Source organism: Callorhinus ursinus, unplaced genomic scaffold, assembly GCF_003265705.2.
Source record: "Callorhinus ursinus isolate GAN/ISIS: 27379988/994484 unplaced genomic scaffold, GSC_fseal_2.0 scaffold22, whole genome shotgun sequence".
Classification (NCBI taxonomy): Eukaryota; Metazoa; Chordata; class Mammalia; order Carnivora; family Otariidae; genus Callorhinus; species Callorhinus ursinus.
The window spans coordinates 2,973,558-2,994,277 of record NW_027397084.1 but is presented as its reverse complement, the minus strand read 5'-3'; the positions used below and the strand labels follow the sequence as shown (position 1 = coordinate 2,994,277).

Below are 20,720 nucleotides of genomic sequence, written 5' to 3'. Positions count from 1 at the left end.
AGGTCATGATCCGGGGGTCCTGGAATCAAGCCCCCATTTGGCCTCCCTGCTGGATGGGGAGCCTGCTTCTCCCTCTCCCCCTCCCCCTGCTTATGTGTGCTCTCTCCCTCTGTGTCAAATAAATAAATAAAAATATTTAAAAAATAAAAAATAAAAACGAATGAGTGGATGGAAAAAAGGGAGAGCTGGAAGAAAGGAAGGAAGGAAAGAAAATGCTTGGAATTAATGAATGCAAAGAAGGAAGGGGAAAATATGAATGCATGGATGGATGGACGAATGAATGAATGGGTGAATGAATGAATGAATGAATGAATGAGTGGGTGAATGAATGAATGAGTGGGTGAATTAACGCATGAGTGACTCAGGACCGGGTAACCCCTGAGTCGAAGCCAACGCAGAGGGCGGGGTAAGGGGGATTCCGGAGGGCGGGGCCTCGGTCCGGAAGCGCCTGTCGGGGGCGGGGCCTGAGGGGCGGGGCGAGCGAGCGAGTCCGACTGGGCAGTCCAGCTGCGCGGAGTAGCCGCTGCCGTGGAAGCCTTCCCCGCTCCGAGGCTCGCCTGCGCTTCTCGCCGACCCCTGGGGCTCCCGCAGCCCGGGAAGGAGGCCACTGCCGGCCGAGCGCCAGCTCTGCAGGGCGGACCTGCAACCCGGAAAGGCGGCGCGGCGGAGCCCGGAGCCGGATCCTACTCGGACCTGGCCCCCGCGGGCCGGCACCGCTGGCATGTCGGAGGCGCGGAAGGGGCCGGACGAGACAGATGAGAGCCAGTATGACTCGGGCATCGAGTCTCTGCGCTCTCTGCGCTCCCTGCCCGAGCCCACCCCGACCCCAGCCTCTGGGCCCTCGGATGGCGGCGGCCCCCAGCCCTGGACTCATCCTCCGGGAAGAGCCGAGGAGCCACAGAAGGAAGACACAGATGGGGAGCGAGCTGACTCCACCTATGGTTCCTCGTCGCTCACCGAGCCCCTGCCCTTGTTGGGGGGCACGGAGACCGAGAACCCAGCCCCACGCTCGCCGCTCGCCGCCGCGGGGGCCCTGAGCCCTCAGCAGCTGGAAGCACTCACTTACATCTCCGAAGATGGAGACACGTGAGTATGGGGTCTAGGCTGAGACAGGGACCCCTTCCAATTGATGCTAACTCCCGGCCTGCCAGGATCTTCAGAAACAGGCCGGGAAACCCACGCTGTGAGGATCCCTCAAGACACCCGCGCTGGAAGGGGCAGTCCCCACTCTCTCTTCCAAACTCCAGACTTAACTCTCAGCCCTCTTTTGAGCTCTGGCCAGACCCGGACCAGGGGCCCTGGCATCATCTCTCTGCCCTCCCTTTGGGAGGTGGGCAGAGCTGACAGGGCCCTTACCAGATACCTGGAACCCCAACTAGCAGCTTGGAAAGCTACCAATAACCCACCCTTGGAAGGGAAAATTCCCCTGACCAGTCCAGGGTTTTTGTTTTCTTTTTTTCTCGCTGGGGGAGAGGGCATCCTTGTTTGCTCAATATCTGGGATTCCCAGCCCCTGACCTCAGAACACCCTGTCTCAAGGAACAAAAGGTGCCAATCACAGGTTGCCAATGGGGGTTATGAAGCGAAGGATGTGGGTACTGCCAGGGTGCAGAGCTGAGGCTAGCCCTGAGAAAGAGGGGGTGAGCCAGGCTGGGGCACTCTTGCCCCAGCAGACAGACAGGCGGCTGGTTGCCCAGCTTACTTCCTTCTCTGCTGCAAAAGGGGAAGTGAGGGCTGGAGTCAGCTTTACCGACACCCTCCACCTCCTGAGCCCCCCAAGTCCCCCTCACTTGTCCTGTCTGATCCCTTTACTTTACTCTTCCTCCCCCAGGCCCAGGTGAAGTTTGGTGGGGACTGGGCTGGGGGGCAGGCAGTTGAAGTAAGAAGCAGTTTGTGTGGGAGGGACTGGCCAGCTGAAGATTTGCCCCTTAGGAAGAAGAAACACTGTCAGGTGAGGATTGGGAGGTGAGAAACAGAGTGGAGTGGGCTGGGGTCCCAGATCGGGGACGCTGGAATGAATGGGGGTAAGGACGGTAGAGGAGGCCGGAGGTGTCTGTCCTCACCTGCTTTTTGGAGATGGGAGGGTCCTAATCCTGGGTTGCCTTTGACAAAGATAGCCTGTGGACCGCGTGGGTGGGAGAGGAATGACCCCAGGCCTTTCTGTGACCTGCCCAGATCAGCAGCCCTCAGGCCCAGAACCAAGACTGGGGGGGGGGCTCCATGTGGAACACCTATGACTGACCTTTGACCTAGGGATTGAAGACTTCTGACACTGCTGTCCTTTGTTAGCCTCTCTCTCTCTCTCTCTCTCTCTCTCTCTCTCTGTCTGCAGCCTTTACCTAGTTAGAGACAGGTGTTGTGTCTAGACTGTGGAGGTGGGGTGGGGTGGAGAAAAGGTGTCAAGACTCCCCAGGAGGTCCCTAGAGGGGAGGGGGCACTCTCTTCCCTCAAGGGTGTCTGGCCTATGGGACTTATGGAAGTGGGAAGAGGAAGTGGGAGGAGGGGAGACAGGGAGAGAGGGAGGTGGCTGCAGGAATGTGACCTAGAGAACAGGCTCTGGCCGAGGGGATTTCCAGAGCGGTTCCTCCCGCCCTCCCTCCGTCACTCTCTCCTGCCGCCTGCCACCAAGCCTGCCCCCCTCCTGCCTGAGCAGCCCCCTCCCCAGCCCAGATATGCCTTTAGCCAAACTACCCCTCAGGGCAGTTCATGCCCCAAGGCAGCTGATCTGGCCTAGACCCTCCAGCTCTGGCTTTCATTTTCCCCACCTGATGTGGGGAAACCCCAGGACTGGAACTTCCCCTCCCAGCTGCCCCCTCCTACCTTAGCAAGAGGCTAAGGCTCTTTGGCCCCCAAGAGCCGCACATTTTCTGCACTGCACAGACCTCCCCTTGGAAGCGGAGGCTGAGTGAAGGGCCTCTGGTCAGGCCCCACCCCGCCTGCGCTGTCTGCAGACTGACCCTCTCGATCCCCCTGTGAAGGGCAGCAAGACGGGATGCCTCGCTGGCTCCTGGCTCCTCTTCCAGGAGCTGCTGTTTTCTCGCCCCTGGAATGTGTAACATTGAGTCGCTGTGAGTGGGGGTAACCCCACTCCTGCCCTCTGAGTCCTCCCTGTTGGGGTTGGCGGAGGTGGGGAGCTCAGGCCCGGAAACCACCTCTGTGCTACCCCAGCAGCTTTCAGTTTGGCTTTGAGCTCTAGCCGGCCTGCCAGGGCCCTGGGGCCAGAGGGGAGTGGGGTGTGGGCAGGCTGAACAGGAAGGACCGTGTCCCATCAGCACCCTGCCCACGCTCCCACTCTGCCAAGGCCAGAGATGGGAACTTGGAGCTCGCAGCCCCAGGATCCTGGCTTCCCTCACCAACCCTGACTTCCTGGCCCGAACTCTCACTTCCTACACCTACCTACCCTGTGAGTGGCTTCTTAGAGATTGATGTGTTCTTCCTTCTAACCCCAGGACCCCAGGACCCTAGCTCACTATCTAGGGCCCGAGCCCTGACACTAAACCCTGTTCCTGCTGCCTCCCCCTCCCAGGCTTGTCCACCTGGCGGTGATTCACGAGGCCCCAGCTGTGCTGCTGTGTTGTCTGGCTTTGCTGCCCCAGGAGGTCCTGGACATTCAGAACAACCTTTACCAGGTGGGTGGGGGGAGAGGGTGGCCTCTGCCCAGATACCTACACCTGCCCCATTCCTAGCAGCCACATTAGGTTGCACACTCCGGAAACCGGATGCCAGGTGCTGGGATAGAAGCTGGTGATACAGACATGAGTAAGACAGAGCCTCTGCCCACAAGGTGCTCGAGCCTGGGCGAGGGGGCTCATGTCAACACCTGGTTACATAGCACGGTGACAAGAATTGTGATAGAGACACATACCAGCTACTGTGGGATCTAGTGTCTGTGGGGGCAGCCAGGGAAAGCTTAATTCGGGAGGAGGCATCTGCGTGGAGCCTTAAAAGAGGAGTACACCAGGTGGAGGCTGCCTGGTACCTCTGTCTTTCCTCCCTCCAACCTTCCCTTGTCACCTGGCCCCTGGGGATAACAGAGGTCTCCCCAGAGGGGGAGGGGGTAGACCCCGCCGCCATCTGTCCTTTCTCCAGGGGCTGTGGGGACCTGCAAGAAGAAAGGGGCCCACTTCCCTCACCCTGCCTCCAGAAATGGGGGTCCCAAGAGCTTGGTGGGCAGTGACAGAGGGAAGGGTTTAGCAGCATTTCCTTGGAAGACCAGGGCCACAGCCTTACTAAGCTGCCCTCAAAGAAGGTTCTGGCAGCTCGTAATTCCTGGGTCCACCCTAGCACGTTCCCAGAGGGAAGAGCATGCTAGAGTAGCCCCGGGCCCTTGTGCCTACAGACAGCACTCCATCTGGCCGTACATCTGGACCAGCCCGGTGCAGTTCGGGCCCTGGTGCTGAAGGGGGCCAGTCGGGTGCTACAGGATCGACATGGTGACACAGCCTTACATGTGGCCTGTCAGCGTCAGCACCTGGCCTGTGCCCGCTGCCTGCTGGAGGGGCGGCCAGAGCCAGGCCGAGGACCACCCCACACCCTGGACCTCCAGCTGCAAAACTGGCAAGGTATGGGCGGCCTCAGGGCCCGTGGGATGACAAGGGGGGAGGAGATGGACCCGTTCCAAGCACATAGGTGCTCGGTACATCTTTGCTGAATGAATGGATGGATGAATGGATGGATGAATGGATGAATGGATGAATGAATGAATGAATGAATGAATGAATGAATGAATTTGAGAATTTACTGAGAGCCTGCTGTGTGCAAAAGAGAGAGCTAAACCTTGCCCTCAAGGTATTTAGTTTAACAGAGATTAGATGAACTCATTAATTCACGTAACAAAAACGTACTGAGGGCCTTCTATGTGCCAGACATTATTCTGGGAGCTGGACTTGCGTCTGTGAACAAAACAGAGAATGATGGAGGCCAGCAGTAAGGCTAAGCAGGGAGTTCTCTAGCAGGTTAGCAAGCAGTAAGTCCAGTGGGAAAAGTAGAGCAGAGTGAGAACTAGAACGGCAGGGTTGCGGGTCGGTGTGATTTTGAAAGAGAATGGCCAGGGAAACCCTCGGGGAGCAGGGACATTTGAGCAGAGACTTGAAGGAGGTGAGGGATGTCACTCTGAATCTAGGTCTGGAGGCAGAGGGGGTTCCATGCCAGAGAGGAGTCAGCAGAAAGGTTAGGGGAGCCCAGGGCAGGAGGTGGACCCTGGGGAGGGGCTGGGGCCTGGGGATCCTGGAGAGCTGTGAAGAAGGTGGTTTTGGGACAGGGCTTGAAGGCGGGTAGAGTTTGAGAGAGGTGGGGGGGGAGGGAGAGAGAGAATGGGGGAGGGGTGTGGGGGGGAGGGTGCGCCTGTATGTGGGGTGTCACTCAGCCACCTAACCCCTGAAGCATGAAAGTTTCAATAACATGACTCTGAAAAGGTGGAAACTTTGAGTTCCTTTCCCCTCAGACTTTTGAGGGGGTTTTTTGGGTTTGTGTTATAACAGTCCTGTGATCAGAAGCACTGAGTGGGCAGTAAGTCCCCTGGGGCTGAGGGGCAGGGAGGTCCCTGAAGGCGGGGGAGAGAGTGTTAGTGGATGCAGATGAGCAGCCCCCACCCTCACCCCATCCCAGGTCTGGCCTGTCTCCACATCGCCACCCTGCAGAGGAACCGGCCGCTCATGGAGCTACTGCTTCAGAACGGAGCTGACATTGACACGCAGGTGAGGGGGCCAGGCAGGACCCAGCCCGGGGCCTGCCCCACCGCCTGATCCAGCCCCGGGTCCCCTGCCCAGCAGTCAGAAGTGGTGGCACTCACCTCCTTATCCAGGGCCCAGCAGGATGCATCTCGAGGCCCCTTGGCTGACCTCCTTATTCCCCTCCAGGAGGGCACGAGTGGAAAGACCGCGCTGCATCTGGCTGTGGAGACCCAGGAGCGGGGTCTGGTGCAGTTCCTGCTCCAGGCTGGTGCCCGGGTAGACGCCCGCATGCTCAACGGGTGCACACCCCTGCACCTTGCGGCGGGTCGGGGCCTCAGCAGCATCTCATCCACTCTGTGCGAGGCAGGCGCCGACTCCCTGCTGCGGAACGTGGAGGACGAGACTCCCCAGGACCTGGCTGAGGATGTAAGGGGCACAGGCTCTGCTCGGCTCTGCTCTGCAGGACCTCCCACACCCATAGCAGAGGCAGGCGCTGTAACAGCTGGAAGGGCCAAGGAGTTGGGATTCCGGAGTGTAATCCACAATTCACGACTCTGCCACTCACCAACTGTGGGACCTGGGGCAAGCCTCTGCCCCTCCCTCAGCCTGTCTTCTTAGTTGGTCAAGACCAGGGAACTCAAACTTGGACTCTAACAGGATCAGTGAGGCCAACTAGGTGTAAGACAGGGTGGTGGGGCCTGTGGGAGATCAGAGGCTATGCCCAAGGGTCACTCTACTTGGCTTCAGCAGAGAGACGCAGAGGAGGAGTGGGTCCAGCACTTCCAAGTCTTGGAGTTTTTTTAAGAGAGATGGAACCTAGATTTCCTGTACAGTCTTTCCCATTTTAAAACGTTCAGTGTAAAAAAGTATTCGGGGGCGTCCAGCTGGCTCAGTCAGTAGAGCATGTGACTCTTGACCTCAGGGTCATGAGTTCAAGCCTCACTTTGGGCCTAGAGCTTACTTAAAAGAATATTCGAAAATATTTCATAAGTACTCCACCCCATTGCCAAAAAACTCTCCAGACCTAAGGGCTAGATCATCTCCGGGGTGCTTGTTAGCTCTGCTATTCTGACATTATCTTAGAGGGTGAGGGCTTGTTTAAGGCTTCAGGGCTCTGCCTAGCCCAGAGGGGCGTCTATTTGGGGGATTAGTAGGAAGTAGGAAGATTTGTTCCCCGATGTCCTTTAGCTGTCATTTGGTGGAGGGGAAAAGACCCAGTCTGTCTCCCCAGCTCCCTTCCTCCACTGCTGCCTTTTCCCCATGGGCCCTGATCTTGCTTCTCTCCATTCTCTTTCTCAGCCCTTTGCTCTTTTGCCCTTTGATGACCTGAAGATCTCTGGGAAGCCACTGCTGTGTGCCGACTGAAGCCAGGGCAGAGTCTGGGGCCCCGGAGACTCCATCTCTTCCCATCTGGAAGCTGGAGCCATAGCTGCTGCAGTTTGGGCCCAGACAATGTGCCCTCTTGGTGTCGTGGGGACTGCCGAGGCCACAGCCTGGGGCCAGCACAGTCCTGAGCTGAGAGGAGGGATCACAAGTGAGAGAAGGCTAGTCTGGAAGGAAGACCTTCCTAGGTGGACGGGGATTCTTGAAGACTCCCAAAGCCCCGGGTATCCTGGGCGAAGCTTGTTTGACTCTAAAAGATGGCAGGGACTCTTGTTTCTACCCATGTCTGGTCAGCCTGAAACGGCCAACCAGTAGGAAAACATGGACTCTCCCGCGCGAGAGGAGAGAAACTGAAATCAGCAAGCAGGACCCTGAGGGGTTCCATCTCACTGCTGTTGAGGACTCTTAAACACTGTTGTTTAAAGACTTCACACAGAAGGCCCTGAACTGAGCCTTTGGGGAAGGGGAAGTTTCAATAACATGACACTAAAACAGCAGAGACCTTTAAAAAGTTTCCACCAGCGTTGTTTTGTGCACGCACATGTCCATGTACACTAGGGATTTTTAGATAGGCCTGCCTTGTGACTTTATGGTAGAGACAGAGAGAAGGAAATTGCCACCTGAGCAGGGTAGGACCTTGCTAGGTGCATGGGGGGGGGGGGGGGGGGGGGGGCGCTAACAGTCCTCTGGCCTCTCTGTCCATAACCAACTCTTGCCCTTTCTGTGGAAACAGGGATAAAGAGGAGGTGAAATGAGAAGACCGCCCCCCACCCCCTGCGGGAGGGGGGTGCTCATCACTGCCCTGGAGGGGCCTAGAGAGAAGAGGGAGCCTATGGAGGGTAACGAAAGGGAGCTATGGCTTTGTGTGTTTTTCCTTTCATTCCACAAGTTTGAAGTCCCTGTTAGGTGAATATGGTCAATATGGCTATGGGGGAATAAACCAACACAATCTCTGGCCACGTGGATCTTACAGTCTAGCGAATGAGACAGCCATTGAAATCAGAAACATCCAAATAAATATGTAATTACAAGTTGCAGTGGATGCTGTGAAGGAAAAATAAAGTGAGGAGAACACAAGCTGGTGGAGGGCCTTACTTTGGCTAGTCAGGGGAGGTCTCTGAGGCGTGTCCTCGCCGCCTGGGCAGAAGGACGAGTAAGGAATGTGGGGAGAGCCTTCGGGGGAAGGCCTTTGGTGAACTAGAGGACCTGAGGGCAGGCCGGTGGGACTCCGCAGAGGGTGGGTGAGTGCACGAGGTGGAAGGGCCAGGTCATGCAGAGCCTCGAAGGTCATGGGTTGTTGGGGGACAGAACTGCCGCTCAGCGGAGAAAGGAAGATCTTCCCGTCAGAAATCGGGAAAGGGGTAACGTAAGAGGAAGTGCTTGGGACGCAGAACCTCAATGTCCCCGTCCCAAGATGGCAGGGGGCACCACTAACCTCCCGGGTTGGTTGTGAAGGCTAAGGGCGATGGCGAGGCGGGGTCGGGGTGCGCGGCCTGGGGACTTCCCGCCTCTCTCTCCCTCCCTCCCCACCCGCGCCCCGCGCCCCTCCCGGGGCAGCCCTGCTCCCGGCTCCCGAGCCGCGTCTCCCTCCGGGCCACGCGGGGGCGCTGTGGCCCGCCGGCGGCCCGGGGCGCTGCGTGGTCGCGGCTGGGGGCGGAGGGGCGGCCGCGGGGAGTGGGGCGGGAAGAGCGGGGCACTTCCGCTAGCCGCTCGCTCACTGGCCGCTGCTGGAGGCGAAAGCGGAGGGAGCGCGCGGCCCGGGGACCGCATTCCCCGGCCCCCCTCCGCCCCACGCGGCCCGGACCATGGACGCCAGGTGGGGGGGCTAGGGGAGCGGCGGGCCCACGTGACCGAGCCCCCGGGCCACGTGACTGCCGCTGCTGGGCACGGCGGGGCCGGGGTGGGGTCCCAGCCGCCGGGCGGCGGACCGCTGGGGCCCGGAGCCGGCAGGGAGAGCGGGGCGCCGCGTGGACTTGTGCTCCTGGCGAGGGTCTGGGAGTGTCGGGCGGAGGAGTTGGGAACCCTGGAAGGCGGGGTGGGAGGAGGGGGCGCCCCCTGTGCCCCGAGCGGCCGGCGAGCGCTGGAGGGAACAGAGGGAACCTGTGTGGTCAGAGGGGCGGGTCCGCCCCCGGGGAGGGAGGGAGCCCTGCCTGGCCCGCGCCGCCCCCGCCTCCCCCCACCCCCCAGGAGAGAGAGAGGCTCTTTGTCCGGGCTGGGCTGCAGCTGAGGGGGGCGGGGAGACTCCGGGCCCTTCTCCAGTGTAGTCCCCTCTGGAGGGCCGAGTGCACTAGGAACTGCACCCTAATCCTTACGTTCGCTGACCCTCAGGTGGTGGGCAGTGGTGGTGCTGGCTGCGCTCCCCTCCCTGGGGGCAGGTGGGGAGACCCCCGAAGCCCCTTCAGAGTCATGGATGCAGCTGTGGTTCTTCCGATTTTTGGTGAATGCTGCTGGCTATGCCAGCTTTATGGTACCCGGCTACCTGATGGTGCAGTACTTCAGGCGGAAGAACTACCTGGAGACAGGTGTGTGCGGAAAGGGTGGGTTAGTGTGCTCGGTCCGTTTTATGAGTGCTGACCTGCAGTCCAAATAGGGATGTGGCTTGGAAAGGGTGGGAGGGAGACCTGTAGGCCTGACAGCAGGGTAGCTGGCTGCTCTGGGGAAGATGAGGTGCTGGAGAGATGATGAGATCTTGACCTTGTGTGCCTTTTTTAGGCAGAGGTCTCTGCTTCCCCCTGGTGAAAACTTGTGTGTTTGGCAATGAGCCCAAGGCCTCTGACGAGGTTCCTCTGGCTTCCCGAACGGAACCGGCAGAGACCACTCCCACTTGGCAAGCCCTGAAGCTGCTCTTCTGTGCTGCGGGGCTCCAGGTAGGCCGGCGGGCTCTGCTTCTCTTCCTGGGTTGGGTCCCGGTGGACAGGGACTGCATGGTCCCAACAGTTTCCTGGCCTAGTGTGTTCGTGGCCCCCTCCTCCCAGGGGCACGCTGTACCATCATCTTCTTAGAAGTGGTTGGAGGACATGCTGTCTTTCCTTTTGTCTGTGATGTCTTCTGGGCTGTTACTACACTTCCCCCTGCAGGGAGGTGTCTCGGATATGTTAACCCACTGATCGAAGTTTGGGGAAGCCATTCAGCCCTCCCCCCACTCCATGTGAGAAGGAGCCAAGATGCTGAGCCCTTGGCACTTTGGAGTGGGCACTGCTAGTTCTCTGCCTGCGGAACAGGTGTCCCATCTTTTTACTCCCTGAATTGAGAATAGACAGGAAGATACCTGGGATGGAGTCAGCTTTAACATAACCTTGTGTGGGGCACACAGGGTCTGGACAGTCCTAAAGCACTTGTGTTTCACACACACTTGATTCTCTCCGAGGTGAATGCAGGCTTGGGAGGGGAGAGGAAACTTCTAGTTACTACAGAGGGACCAAAATATGTACGCTGTCCTTTAAATCATTTAGACATCTGAGGAAGAGGGAGGTTGTCTGGATGCTTTTTGGCTCATCTTTCCCTTCTCTTGCTTATCTTCTCCCCCGTCCTCCCCCACCCAGGTGTCTTATCTGACTTGGGGAGTGCTGCAGGAAAGAGTGATGACCCGCAGCTATGGGGCTACTGCCACGTCACCAGGTGAGCGCTTCACAGACTCACAGTTCCTGGTGCTCATGAACCGAGTGCTGGCACTGATCGTCGCCGGCCTCTACTGCATCCTCTGCAAGCAGCCCCGCCACGGGGCACCCATGTACCGGTACTCCTTTGCCAGCCTGTCAAATGTGCTTAGCAGCTGGTGTCAGTATGAAGCGCTCAAGTTTGTCAGCTTCCCCACCCAGGTGCTGGCCAAGGCCTCCAAGGTGATCCCGGTCATGCTGATGGGCAGGTTGGTGTCTCGGCGCAGCTACGAACACTGGGAATACCTGACAGCTGGCCTCATCTCCATTGGGGTCAGCATGTTTCTGCTGTCCAGTGGCCCCGAGCCCCGCAGCTCCCCCGCCACCACGCTGTCAGGCCTCATCTTGCTGGCAGGCTACATTGCCTTTGACAGCTTCACCTCAAACTGGCAGGACGCCCTGTTTGCCTGTAAGATGTCTTCTGTGCAGATGATGTTCGGGGTCAACCTTTTCTCCTGCCTCTTCACTATGGGCTCCCTGCTAGAGCAGGGGGCCCTGCTGGAGGGAACGCGCTTCATGGGGCGACACAGTGAATTTGCCGCACATGCCCTGCTGCTCTCGGTCTGCTCCGCATGTGGTCAGCTCTTCATCTTCTACACCATTGGGCAGTTTGGGGCTGCCATGTTTACCATCATCATGACCCTCCGCCAGGCCTTCGCCATCCTCCTCTCCTGCCTGCTCTATGGCCACACGATCACTGTGGTGGGGGGCCTGGGGGTGGCTGTGGTCTTTGCCGCCCTCCTGCTCAGAGTCTATGCTCGGGGCCGTCTAAAGCAACGGGTTAAGAAGGCTGTGCCTGTCGAGTCTCCTGTGCAGAAAGTTTGAGGGGCCCAAGGGGTGAAGTGGAACAGTCGACCCTCACCATACCGACTTCCCTCTCCTACTGTAACTTCGGAGGCGGTTGGCTTGAGGGCAGAATGCAGGGTTTTTTCTCAGTATCACCAACCAGCTCTGCAAGCTGGGGTTGAGTCCAAGAGGCAGCCTTCCCCTTTGCCTTAAATCACCCGTTCACCAGTAGGGATTCTTCTGAGGACTGTCCTCGGCGTGGAGGGGTGCAGAGAAGACAGAAGCACCTTCCAAAGCCCCCAGCCCCACGTTCCCCGGAAGTCTTGCCCTGTGGACTCCACCAACACCTCACCTGTGCTTGTCCCCTACCCTGAGTAGCCCACCCTTGCAGACTCCCTCCCAGAGACATACAGTTCTTATTCTCGGGAGAAAAGCACAAGTGTTGTAGGCTCCAAGTGCTGCTTTCCCAGGAGTCCGTGAAAGATGGTGCTGAGCTGGAAGAGGGGGATGGGAGAGCCCTGCCCAGTGACACCACCCTCTGCTCCTGGATCCCTAGGCTCTGCTCCAAGAGCCAGTTGCAGGTTTTGGTACTTTGGAAATGTAATTTTGCTCTTATAATTTTATTTTATTAAATTAAATTGCTGCAATGGACTTAAGTCCTGTGTTTTGGCTCACTGAAGCATATGCTTTAGGAAGGGGACTGAAAGGGTATTTATTATACATGGTAGTTTGAAGCTACCCTTTATTGTCAATGCTGGGTGATTTCAAAAGTGCGAAGTGGCTACAGGTGACCCTAGCTTTCAGTATACCAGAAATACCAATCCTCAGAGTAACAGTAGGTTCAATTTGGGATAGAGAAGCTAAGGAAACTCGAAAGACAGCATGAGATCCACTTTACAAGGGAGAGCATAACTGTATAAAACTGTATCTTCTTTATTTTGCATACTTTAATCTCGGAACAAAATAAACAAAAAAACACCCACAACACATATCCAAACCCCGTCAAATATCGGAAGGGATAGGGCTTGAGGGCCTTCTTTCCTGCCTCAAAGACAGGAGAAAAAAAAAACAAAAAAAAAACCACTAGACATCAGCAGAGGGAACCAGGTGAACCGGGGTCGCTCGGGGCTGCTGGGGAGCCATGGGGACACTATACAGAGGGCACAAGGTCTGCAGATGGAACTAATCTACTTCTTCCATGCGAGAGGCATCCTCATCACCCTCAAGGGGGGGGATCTCATCAGGAACAGCAGCACTGGGTTCCTCTGCAGTCACTTCATCTTCATCAATGCCTAGAAATAGAAAAAAATGGCAAGTCAACTTTGATCCAGATACCACAAAGTCCAATTTGTCCCTGTGAGACCAGCTCCCCAGTTTCTTGCCTGGCCCTGGTAACAAAAGGACTTACCCAGGCCTAGCTTGATCATGCGGTAGATGCGGTTGGAGTGAGTCTGGGGATCCTCAAGTGAGAAGCCAGAGGAGAGCAGAGCTGTTTCAAACAGCAGCACCACCAGGTCCTTGACTGCCTTGTCATTCTTGTCCGCCTCCGCCTTCTGCCGCAGCGTTTCCACGATGGGGTGGTCAGGGTTGATCTCCAGGTGCTTCTTGGCCATCATATAGCCCATCGTAGAGTTGTCCCGAAGGGCCTGGGCTTTCATGATCCGCTCCATGTTGGCCGTCCAGCCATAGGTGCTAGTCACAATGCAGCAGGGTGAAGATACTAGCCTGTTGGAGATTGTCACCTGTGGACAGTCATAAAAACTTTACGTTGATGGTAAATCAGATTACCATTTCCAGGCTAAAATGACCATATGTTAGGTTCTCTTCTCTGAAGAGCGAGCAGGAATCTGTCCAGCATTACAGAAATACCAACCTTAAACTGTCTGGTAAAGACAAGGCAAGGAAGCTCTAAACCAATTAGGCTCCTTAAAACTATTTACTGTGTGGCGCCGCATGATTCTGAAGGAAGCAGCCCTAAAAGCACTTGTTTACAAAATACATCCTAGTCCCAGAATTGTTTACCTTCTCAACCTTCTTATCCAAGATTTCTTTCATGAGTTTGCAGAGGTTCTCGAACTTGGCCTTGCTCTCCTCCATTTTCTTCTTCTCCTCTTCATCCTCAGGCAGCTCCAGGCCCTCCTTGGTAACCGAGACCAGACTCTTCCCATCAAACTCCTTGAGCTGCTGCACGCAGTACTCGTCGATAGGCTCCGTCATATACACTACCTCGAAGCCCCGCTTCCGCACTCGCTCCACAAAAGCGGAGTTGGCAACCTGCTCCTTGCTCTCACCTGTAGGATTGAGTGTGACTCAGGGGTCAGAACGCACAACCCCCCCCACACCCCGGCCAGTTCCCAGGGATGCCCAAACGCCCTCCCTCCCCTCCTCACACCTCACGAGAGGCTTTGATCAGACCCAAGCTCCAACGCACCAGTGATGTAATAGATGGACTTCTGGGTCTCTTTCATGCGGGACACATATTCTGAAAGAGAAGTCATCTCATCCCCAGACTGGGAAGTGTGGTAACGCAGCAGCTCAGAAAGGCGGCGCCGGTTAGTAGAGTCCTCATGGATTCCAAGCTTCAAGGGTGGAAAGAAAACCACCTTACTTGTAAATAATCTGCTACCCTCTATGTGAATGAAAAATAACCCTCCACCGTAATTATTAAATAACTGTTTTTTGTGTCTATACCTTTAGGTTTTTAGAGAACGCCTCATAGAATTTCTTATAGTTCTCCTTGTCTTCTGCCAGTTCAGAGAAGAGCTCAAGGCACTTCTTCACAATATTTTTGCGAATGACCTTCAAGATTTTGCTCTGCTGGAGCATTTCTCGGGAGATATTCAATGGCAGGTCCTCGGAATCAACCACACCACGGATGAAGTCTGCAATCAACCAGGCATAAAGCAGAGTTAAACACAGACAGGGCAGGGATGCCTGGGTGGCTCAGCTGCTAAGTGTCTGCCTCTGGCTAAGATCATGATCGGGGTTCCTGGGACTGAGTCCCACATCTCTCCCCCTGCCTGCCGCTCCCCCTGCTTGTGCTCACACTAACAAAGAAAATCTTTTAAAAAATTTAAAAAATAGGGCGCCTGGGTGGCTCAGATGGTTAAGCATCTGCCTTCAGCTCGGGTCATGATCCCAGAGTCCTGGGATCGGGTCCCGCATTGGGCTCCCTGCTCCTTGGGAGCCTGCTTCTCCCTCTGCCTCTCTCTCTCTCTGTCTCTCATGAATAAATAAATAAAATCTTTAAAAAAAAATTTTTTTTTAATTAAAAAAATAATAAAATAAGGTTACCTAAATTCAATAGGACCCATATTCTTTTTTAAGATTTTATTTGACAGAGTGAGAGCAGGAGAGAGAACACAAGCAGGGGGAATGGGAGAGGGAGAAGCAGGCTTCCCACGTAGCAGGGAGCCCGATGCAGGGCTAGATCCCAGGACGCCGGGATCATGACCCGAGCCAAAGGCAGACACTCAACAACTGAGCCACCCAGGCGACCCTCAATAGGACCCATTTTCTCACAGAACCCTCACTTGCCATGTTATCTACAGTGAAGACTTTTTTCAAAACAAGACCTCACTTTGAGAATGCTGAGTGGGCTTCACAGGAGACTGTACCCAACTAACTACATGAGACCAAGGCAACACTCACTGAGATACTCTGGTATCAATTCATCACAGCTGTCCATGATGAACACACGGCGAACGTAGAGTTTGATGTTGTTCTTTTTCTTTTTGTTCTCAAAGAGGTCAAAAGGGGCCCGACGGGGGATAAACAGCAATGCCCTGAATTCCAGCTGACCTTCTACAGAGAAATGCTGAAAGAGATCCAAGGTAAGCCACTAGTGTATTTCAAGACAGAGATGTTTCCTCTCAACATCATTTCATTAAATTGTTTACAACAAGATCTTCCCCAAGGATAGAAAAGATGCCATGGGACAGCTACTGAACAAATTAAGCACTTATACCCTGAATTAAACTACAATGGGACAGCTACGTGTAACCCTTAGATCAATGAGAAAACAGTCTCATCAAGAACCTGCCATGGAGACTAAGTGAGGTCACTGGGAAGGATGTCCTTTCTTCACCCTGGAAGGGTCATCAATAAGTGAACGGACGTGGCTCCATGGCATTCAGTTCCCACCTACTAGCCAGGTGGGCAAGTTCCACTTGTCTACTACCACCAACACCCTTCTGCCTGCTTTTCCTATTGAGTCAACACACAAGGCTTCTCACCTTGACTGCCAAGTGGTCTTCCCAGTCATTAGTAAGACTCTTGTAAAACTCTCCATATTCCTCCTGGGTAATGTCATCAGGGTTTCTGGTCCAAATGGGCTTGGTCTTGTTCAGTTCTTCCTGATCTATGTATTTCTCCTTAATCTTCTTTGTTTTCTTTTTCTTGTCCTTCCCACTATCATCCTCCTCATCTGAACCCACATCTTCAATCTTGGGCTTCTCCTCATCATCTTTATCTTCTTCCTCTTTCTCCCCTTTCTCCTCCTCTGCCTCATCATCACTGATTTCTTTCTCTCGTTCCTTCTCCAACTGAAAACACAAAAAACCAATAGTTTTCACAATACATAACACCAAAAAACTGGGGACCATCCCATTCTCCTGAGCAGCAGACATCATACATGTCAGGATTCCCAGTCCACACTCACATAAAGGGTGATGGGATAACCTATGAACTGCGAGTGCTTCTTCACCACTTCTTTGACACGTCTCTCCTCTAAATACTCTGTCTGGTCTTCTTTAAGATGGAGAATCACTTTAGTACCCCGGCCAATGGGCTCACCTAAAAAAGTCAATCACAATACAGCATAAGGACACAGAACTGTAATGAGAAATAACTCCTTGATAGAAAACATGCTTAAGATCTCTATTACAGATTTCCCCAGAATCCTAACCCAGACAACCTAACAAGAAAGTCAACTTACCATGGTCTGCACGTACAGTGAAGGAGCCCCCAGCAGAAGACTCCCAGGCATACTGCTCATCATCATTGTGCTTTGTGATAACCACCACCTTCTCTGCCACCAGGTAGGCAGAATAAAAGCCAACGCCAAACTGTCCGATCATGGAGATGTCTGCACCAGCCTGCCAGAAAGTTTTAAAGTCAAACACAAGTTTGAAAAAACACCACAGCAAACCAAAGAAGATCCACAAAAATGAATAGTGCACGTGTAGCTAAAATACCACATACCTGAAGAGCCTCCATGAATGCTTTAGTTCCGGACTTGGCAATGGTTCCCAAATTATTTATAAGATCGGCTTTGGTCATGCCAATGCCTGTGTCCACTAGAGTCAGGGTGCGCTCCTGGGGGTTGGGGATGATGTCAATTTTCAGCTCTTTACCACTGTCCAACTTGGAAGGGTCTGTCAGGCTCTCATAACGAATCTTGTCCAAGGCCTAAAAATACAAATTTCGATTTTACCTTTGTGCTTCCTAAAGCTCATCTCTTCATGCAAAAGAAAACTGTCACTTCCAAGTAGCCTCAAGTTCTGATTACCACCCCAACTGGAGATTTAAGAACCGCATAATTACAGTTATAATATCCCACCTATCCCCATAGAATAAAGCAAACTTTAAGAACAGCAGTTTTATCCCCTCCAACAGCAGCCCCACAAAATGCCAAACCACCCTTCTCCCTTTTCCTGAGTGCTGAAAACAAATAAGACAAATGAAGGTGCCCCAAGCACTCACATCAGAAGCATTACTGATTAACTCCCGAAGGAAAATTTCCTTGTTGGAATAGAAGGTATTGATAATGAGGGACATGAGTTGGGCAATTTCTGCCTGGAAGGCAAAAGTCTCCACCTCCTCCTCTCCATGGTGCACTTCCTCAGGCATCTAAAATAAGAACAGTCAAGAATTACAAAAGAACACCATGGCCCATATTTAACACTGGTTCACCCCAGTCTCAACGAAGACTCTGAGATTTAGTTCAAACTGCTCTAAGCTGGGTACTAAACGTATTCCTGAAAAACTGCGAAACCTCTTCAAGTATTTCAGCCTGTACCCTTAGTAGGAACTCAATTTAGAAAAAGAAACTTAAAAAGCTTCTTTAACACAATATACAATGTCAGGTGTTTTAGAACCATTATCTTGGAGCCTAAATACTCTAAGTGGTCCATGGGACCCAAAAGTCTCAGCATTACTGGGTAGCTTCTTGCAAATGCAGATCCTGGCTCCAACACGAAAAGGTTTCCAGGTGTTTGAAGGAGAAAACCACTGACTACAGTTCTATTACCTCTTTTGGTAGGAAAAATAGCCCAACGTGACCGGTGTCATGTTTAAAAAGAAATAAATCGGAATAGTCTCCCCCACTGGGTTATCTCCCACATCAAGGCCATGTGGGATTGCTGCCTCAGGACATAGGGGAAGGTTACCTCTGAGACCGGTGGATACCCGCCCAAGAAGCTACTAAGACAAAGAACCGATAAAGCAAAAGCTCCATCGTGACCCCCCCCCCAACACACAGGACTACAATATAGTACCAAACCAAACACCACTAAGATGGTGGCCGTAATCCGCTAGGCAGACCCTCGTCACTGCCGGACATGCGTCGGCCAGAGCCACGCGAGGAGGGGGCGCCACCGCGCAGCCTCCCTCCGCCCCAGCATCCGGGCACCAGGGCGGGGCGCCGGGCTCCAGAAGCTTCCAGAACAATCTCAGCTCTTTGGGAGGGGCGGAGGAGGAGAGGGCCCACGAATCTTCCAGAGCCTGTCCCCTCCTTTTCCCTCCCCCCAACCCGAAACTGCAAGAAAGATCTGGAAGGAAGAAGGAAGCACCATGGGCCAGAGCCGGTCGTCAACGTTCCTCGCCGAAAAACCTCACCGAAAAAAAACCGAAAACACTTGAAAAACGCTTCCCACAGGGCAGATGGCAAAGCCAGGCCAACACCAGGCTGTGCTGAGTCACGTCCAGCGCGCACACCTACAACCCTTGGGGACTCTCCGGCGCCCCGTAGCCGCGTCCGGAAGTGGAGGGGCAAACATGGCAGCGTCCCGGGCCGGCGCGGACACCACGTGCAGCTGCCCACTACCCCAAACCCACTCCACGGCCCACCTCCCCCACGGTCAGCCGCCGCCCGGGGAAAGCCCCGCCACCCGGACACGGATGAAAAAACAAGCCTAACTCGCAAAACCCCTCCCCCCCCCCCCCCAAACGAAATTTGGAGTCGTCCTATCCCAGAGGCCGCTCCAACACAACAAAATCTAGGCTTTGGGATGGAAACGAGGAACGAAAGCAACTCAAAAGAGCATTCCACACAGAAAAATCTGAAGGGAACTCCGACCTTACCTTAAAGAAGAAGAGCTGCAAGCACTACAGACGACGGTGGGTAGGGACTGCGTCCGGCTACGTATCCGCAGCAAGCCTGCGCGGGGGTGACTCAAGAGAGCGGCTGGGCGCCCCCAGTCGGTCTATATACGGCGAAGCACAGACCAGCTGCCCGCCCCCGAATCCCTCCGCCTTAAAGGAAGATGCCTGTCAGCCCTGCACCTGCCGCTGCCCGCCCACCTTGACGTCATGGTCCAAAATAGGGGAGGGGGCGGGGAATGGCGGGAGCAGCACTTCTCAGTCTCCGCCTTACGAGCACGCGCAAGTGTTCCTTTTCGGGACCCCGTCTCCGCACATCAAGGCATGAGCCCTCTCCAAGAACTAAAGATTGAGAATACTCATATGACATAAACGGGGGATCTAGGGGCGCGGATGCCAGTGACCTTCCTATAAACCTGTGAGGCAAGCGCCTTCAGACCCAAGAGTCGTGGCTTGGAGGAACATCCAGAAAGGTGGAGGGCGGGGATAGAAGCAGCTAACCACTCCGACCTCGGCTCCCAGGTTCGACTTTTTTGCTACCATCTGCCCTACACACTCCTATAGCCCGATAAGGGGAAGGGTTTTTTTTTTTTTTAGGGACCGTGCGGATTCGAGGTCTAACTTCAGGCAGCCCCCGGATCCCGGCCCTTCCTGGGCCAGGGGGAAGAGCTAGGGTTTTGCAGCGGGGCGTGGCTCCGGCTGGGGGGAAGGGCGCCGGCCTGGACTGGCAGGGGGACTCTTTGCCTACGCCCGGCGGAAGGAGCGACGACGGCGGTACTGAGATTACTTCCAGCAGTTTCCAGACCCGCCTTGGCGGCCCCGCCCCGGCCCCGCCCCTTTCCTCCAGGCCCCGCCCCGCCTCCTGCGGCCTGAGCGGTCTCTGCGGCTGCGGTGTTCCCCAGCCTTCTCTGCCGGGGTCCCCAGGGAGAAGGAGGTGGGCTGTCCCAGTCCTGTTTATCCTGGGAAGCCGCGGGCGGGACCCTGTTTTCCACCTGCCAGGCCCAGCTAGCTTGGAACTCCCTCGGGAGTGGGATGGAGCATAAAGGGAATGATTGACTGACCCCCCCCACCTCTCCTCTATCAATCACACGGCACAGCGCTGTAGGGGCGGTTGTGCGGCGCCGCCTTCAGAGAGCAGAGACTGGGGACGCGTTCGCCACCGCGGGGGGCGAGGGGGCTACCCTCCCCAGCTCCTGCAGTCGCCCACGTGTGTAGAACACTGAGACATGCGTCTCACCTGCGTGAGCACATCGAGCCATTTCTCAGTCTGGTTTCATTTTTTTCGCCCTTTTCGCTCCAGCCGCTGCCAGACCGGAGGAGGAGAGGGTCTCCTGGGACCCCTGCAGAGTAGCAGGGACTCTTGGAGGTCGCCTGAAGACGCTGGCCGGAGGGTAGCCTGCTGCAGGCTGCCAGAATTTGTTCCTCTTCAGCTGTGGCGCCGGAGGTCCCAAGCCCCCAAACCGTTAGCCTGCCCAAAGAGCTGTGGGACGCCATACTTCGCTGGCTCTGTCCCTTTTGCGTGCCCTCCTGAGGGGAAGCTGCCCTTGTCTATCCAAGGCCTCATTTAGGAATCCTGTCGGACCCACAGCCCCTCTGGAAGAGAATGGCCACTTCCTGCTCTGTGACCTTGGAGTTGTCCATCAGCTGCCTTCCTGGCCCACAGTGTCCTCCACTGGAATGCTGGGGAGGGGTTCTCCCCCCCCCACCACCACCACCCTTAATCCTTCCGTCCACAGCCCTGGTGCCTGGCCTGCCTTCCTTTGTATTCTCTTTATTCATATGTTAAATTCCAGAGAACAAAGGACCCTCCCTTTCTTTATCTTTGCCCCACATTCCAGACCTCATCATCCGGCTGCCACCACCCCAATTTCATTTCTCCTTACTCTTCTATTCCCCTTTCTTAC

The 20,720-nt window shown here is 55.2% G+C and overlaps 3 protein-coding genes across 6 annotated transcripts; 2 read left to right on the top strand and 1 right to left on the bottom strand.

Moving 5' to 3' along the window:
* The first annotated feature begins 472 nt into the window (after positions 1 to 472).
* Positions 473 to 7,565, top strand: NFKBIE (NFKB inhibitor epsilon). Its single transcript, XM_025890491.2, has 6 exons — positions 473 to 1,086; positions 3,526 to 3,628; positions 4,339 to 4,561; positions 5,607 to 5,695; positions 5,858 to 6,097; positions 6,971 to 7,565. Exons 1-6 carry the CDS (start codon positions 722 to 724, stop codon positions 7,034 to 7,036), a joined length of 1,086 nt encoding a protein of 361 aa, XP_025746276.1. The 5' UTR covers positions 473 to 721; the 3' UTR covers positions 7,037 to 7,565.
* Positions 7,566 to 8,237: 672 nt separating this feature from the next.
* On the top strand, positions 8,238 to 12,147 carry SLC35B2 (solute carrier family 35 member B2). Of its 4 annotated transcripts, none has more exons than XM_073905018.1 (4): positions 8,238 to 8,295; positions 9,383 to 9,576; positions 9,767 to 9,921; positions 10,597 to 12,147. In XM_073905018.1, the coding sequence occupies exons 2-4, from the start codon at positions 9,465 to 9,467 to the stop codon at positions 11,533 to 11,535; spliced, it is 1,206 nt and encodes a 401-aa protein (XP_073761119.1). In that variant the 5' UTR covers positions 8,238 to 8,295; positions 9,383 to 9,464; the 3' UTR covers positions 11,536 to 12,147. The 4 variants fall into 4 exon arrangements, with proteins under 4 accessions (XP_073761119.1, XP_025746227.1, XP_025746228.1 ...); XM_025890442.2 differs by lacking the exon at positions 8,238 to 8,295 and adding an exon at positions 8,732 to 8,870; XM_025890443.2 differs by lacking the exon at positions 8,238 to 8,295 and adding an exon at positions 8,928 to 9,044.
* A 262-nt stretch (positions 12,148 to 12,409) lies between these two features.
* On the bottom strand, positions 12,410 to 18,911 carry HSP90AB1 (heat shock protein 90 alpha family class B member 1). Its single transcript, XM_025890441.2, has 12 exons — positions 18,799 to 18,911; positions 17,200 to 17,346; positions 16,699 to 16,905; positions 16,433 to 16,592; positions 16,157 to 16,290; positions 15,732 to 16,040; positions 15,148 to 15,313; positions 14,188 to 14,378; positions 13,928 to 14,075; positions 13,519 to 13,787; positions 12,905 to 13,238; positions 12,410 to 12,788 (listed from the first exon to the last, which is right to left on the bottom strand). The coding sequence occupies exons 2-12, from the start codon at positions 17,344 to 17,346 to the stop codon at positions 12,679 to 12,681; spliced, it is 2,175 nt and encodes a 724-aa protein (XP_025746226.1). The 5' UTR covers positions 18,799 to 18,911; the 3' UTR covers positions 12,410 to 12,678.
* Between the last annotated feature and the right edge of the window lie 1,809 nt (positions 18,912 to 20,720).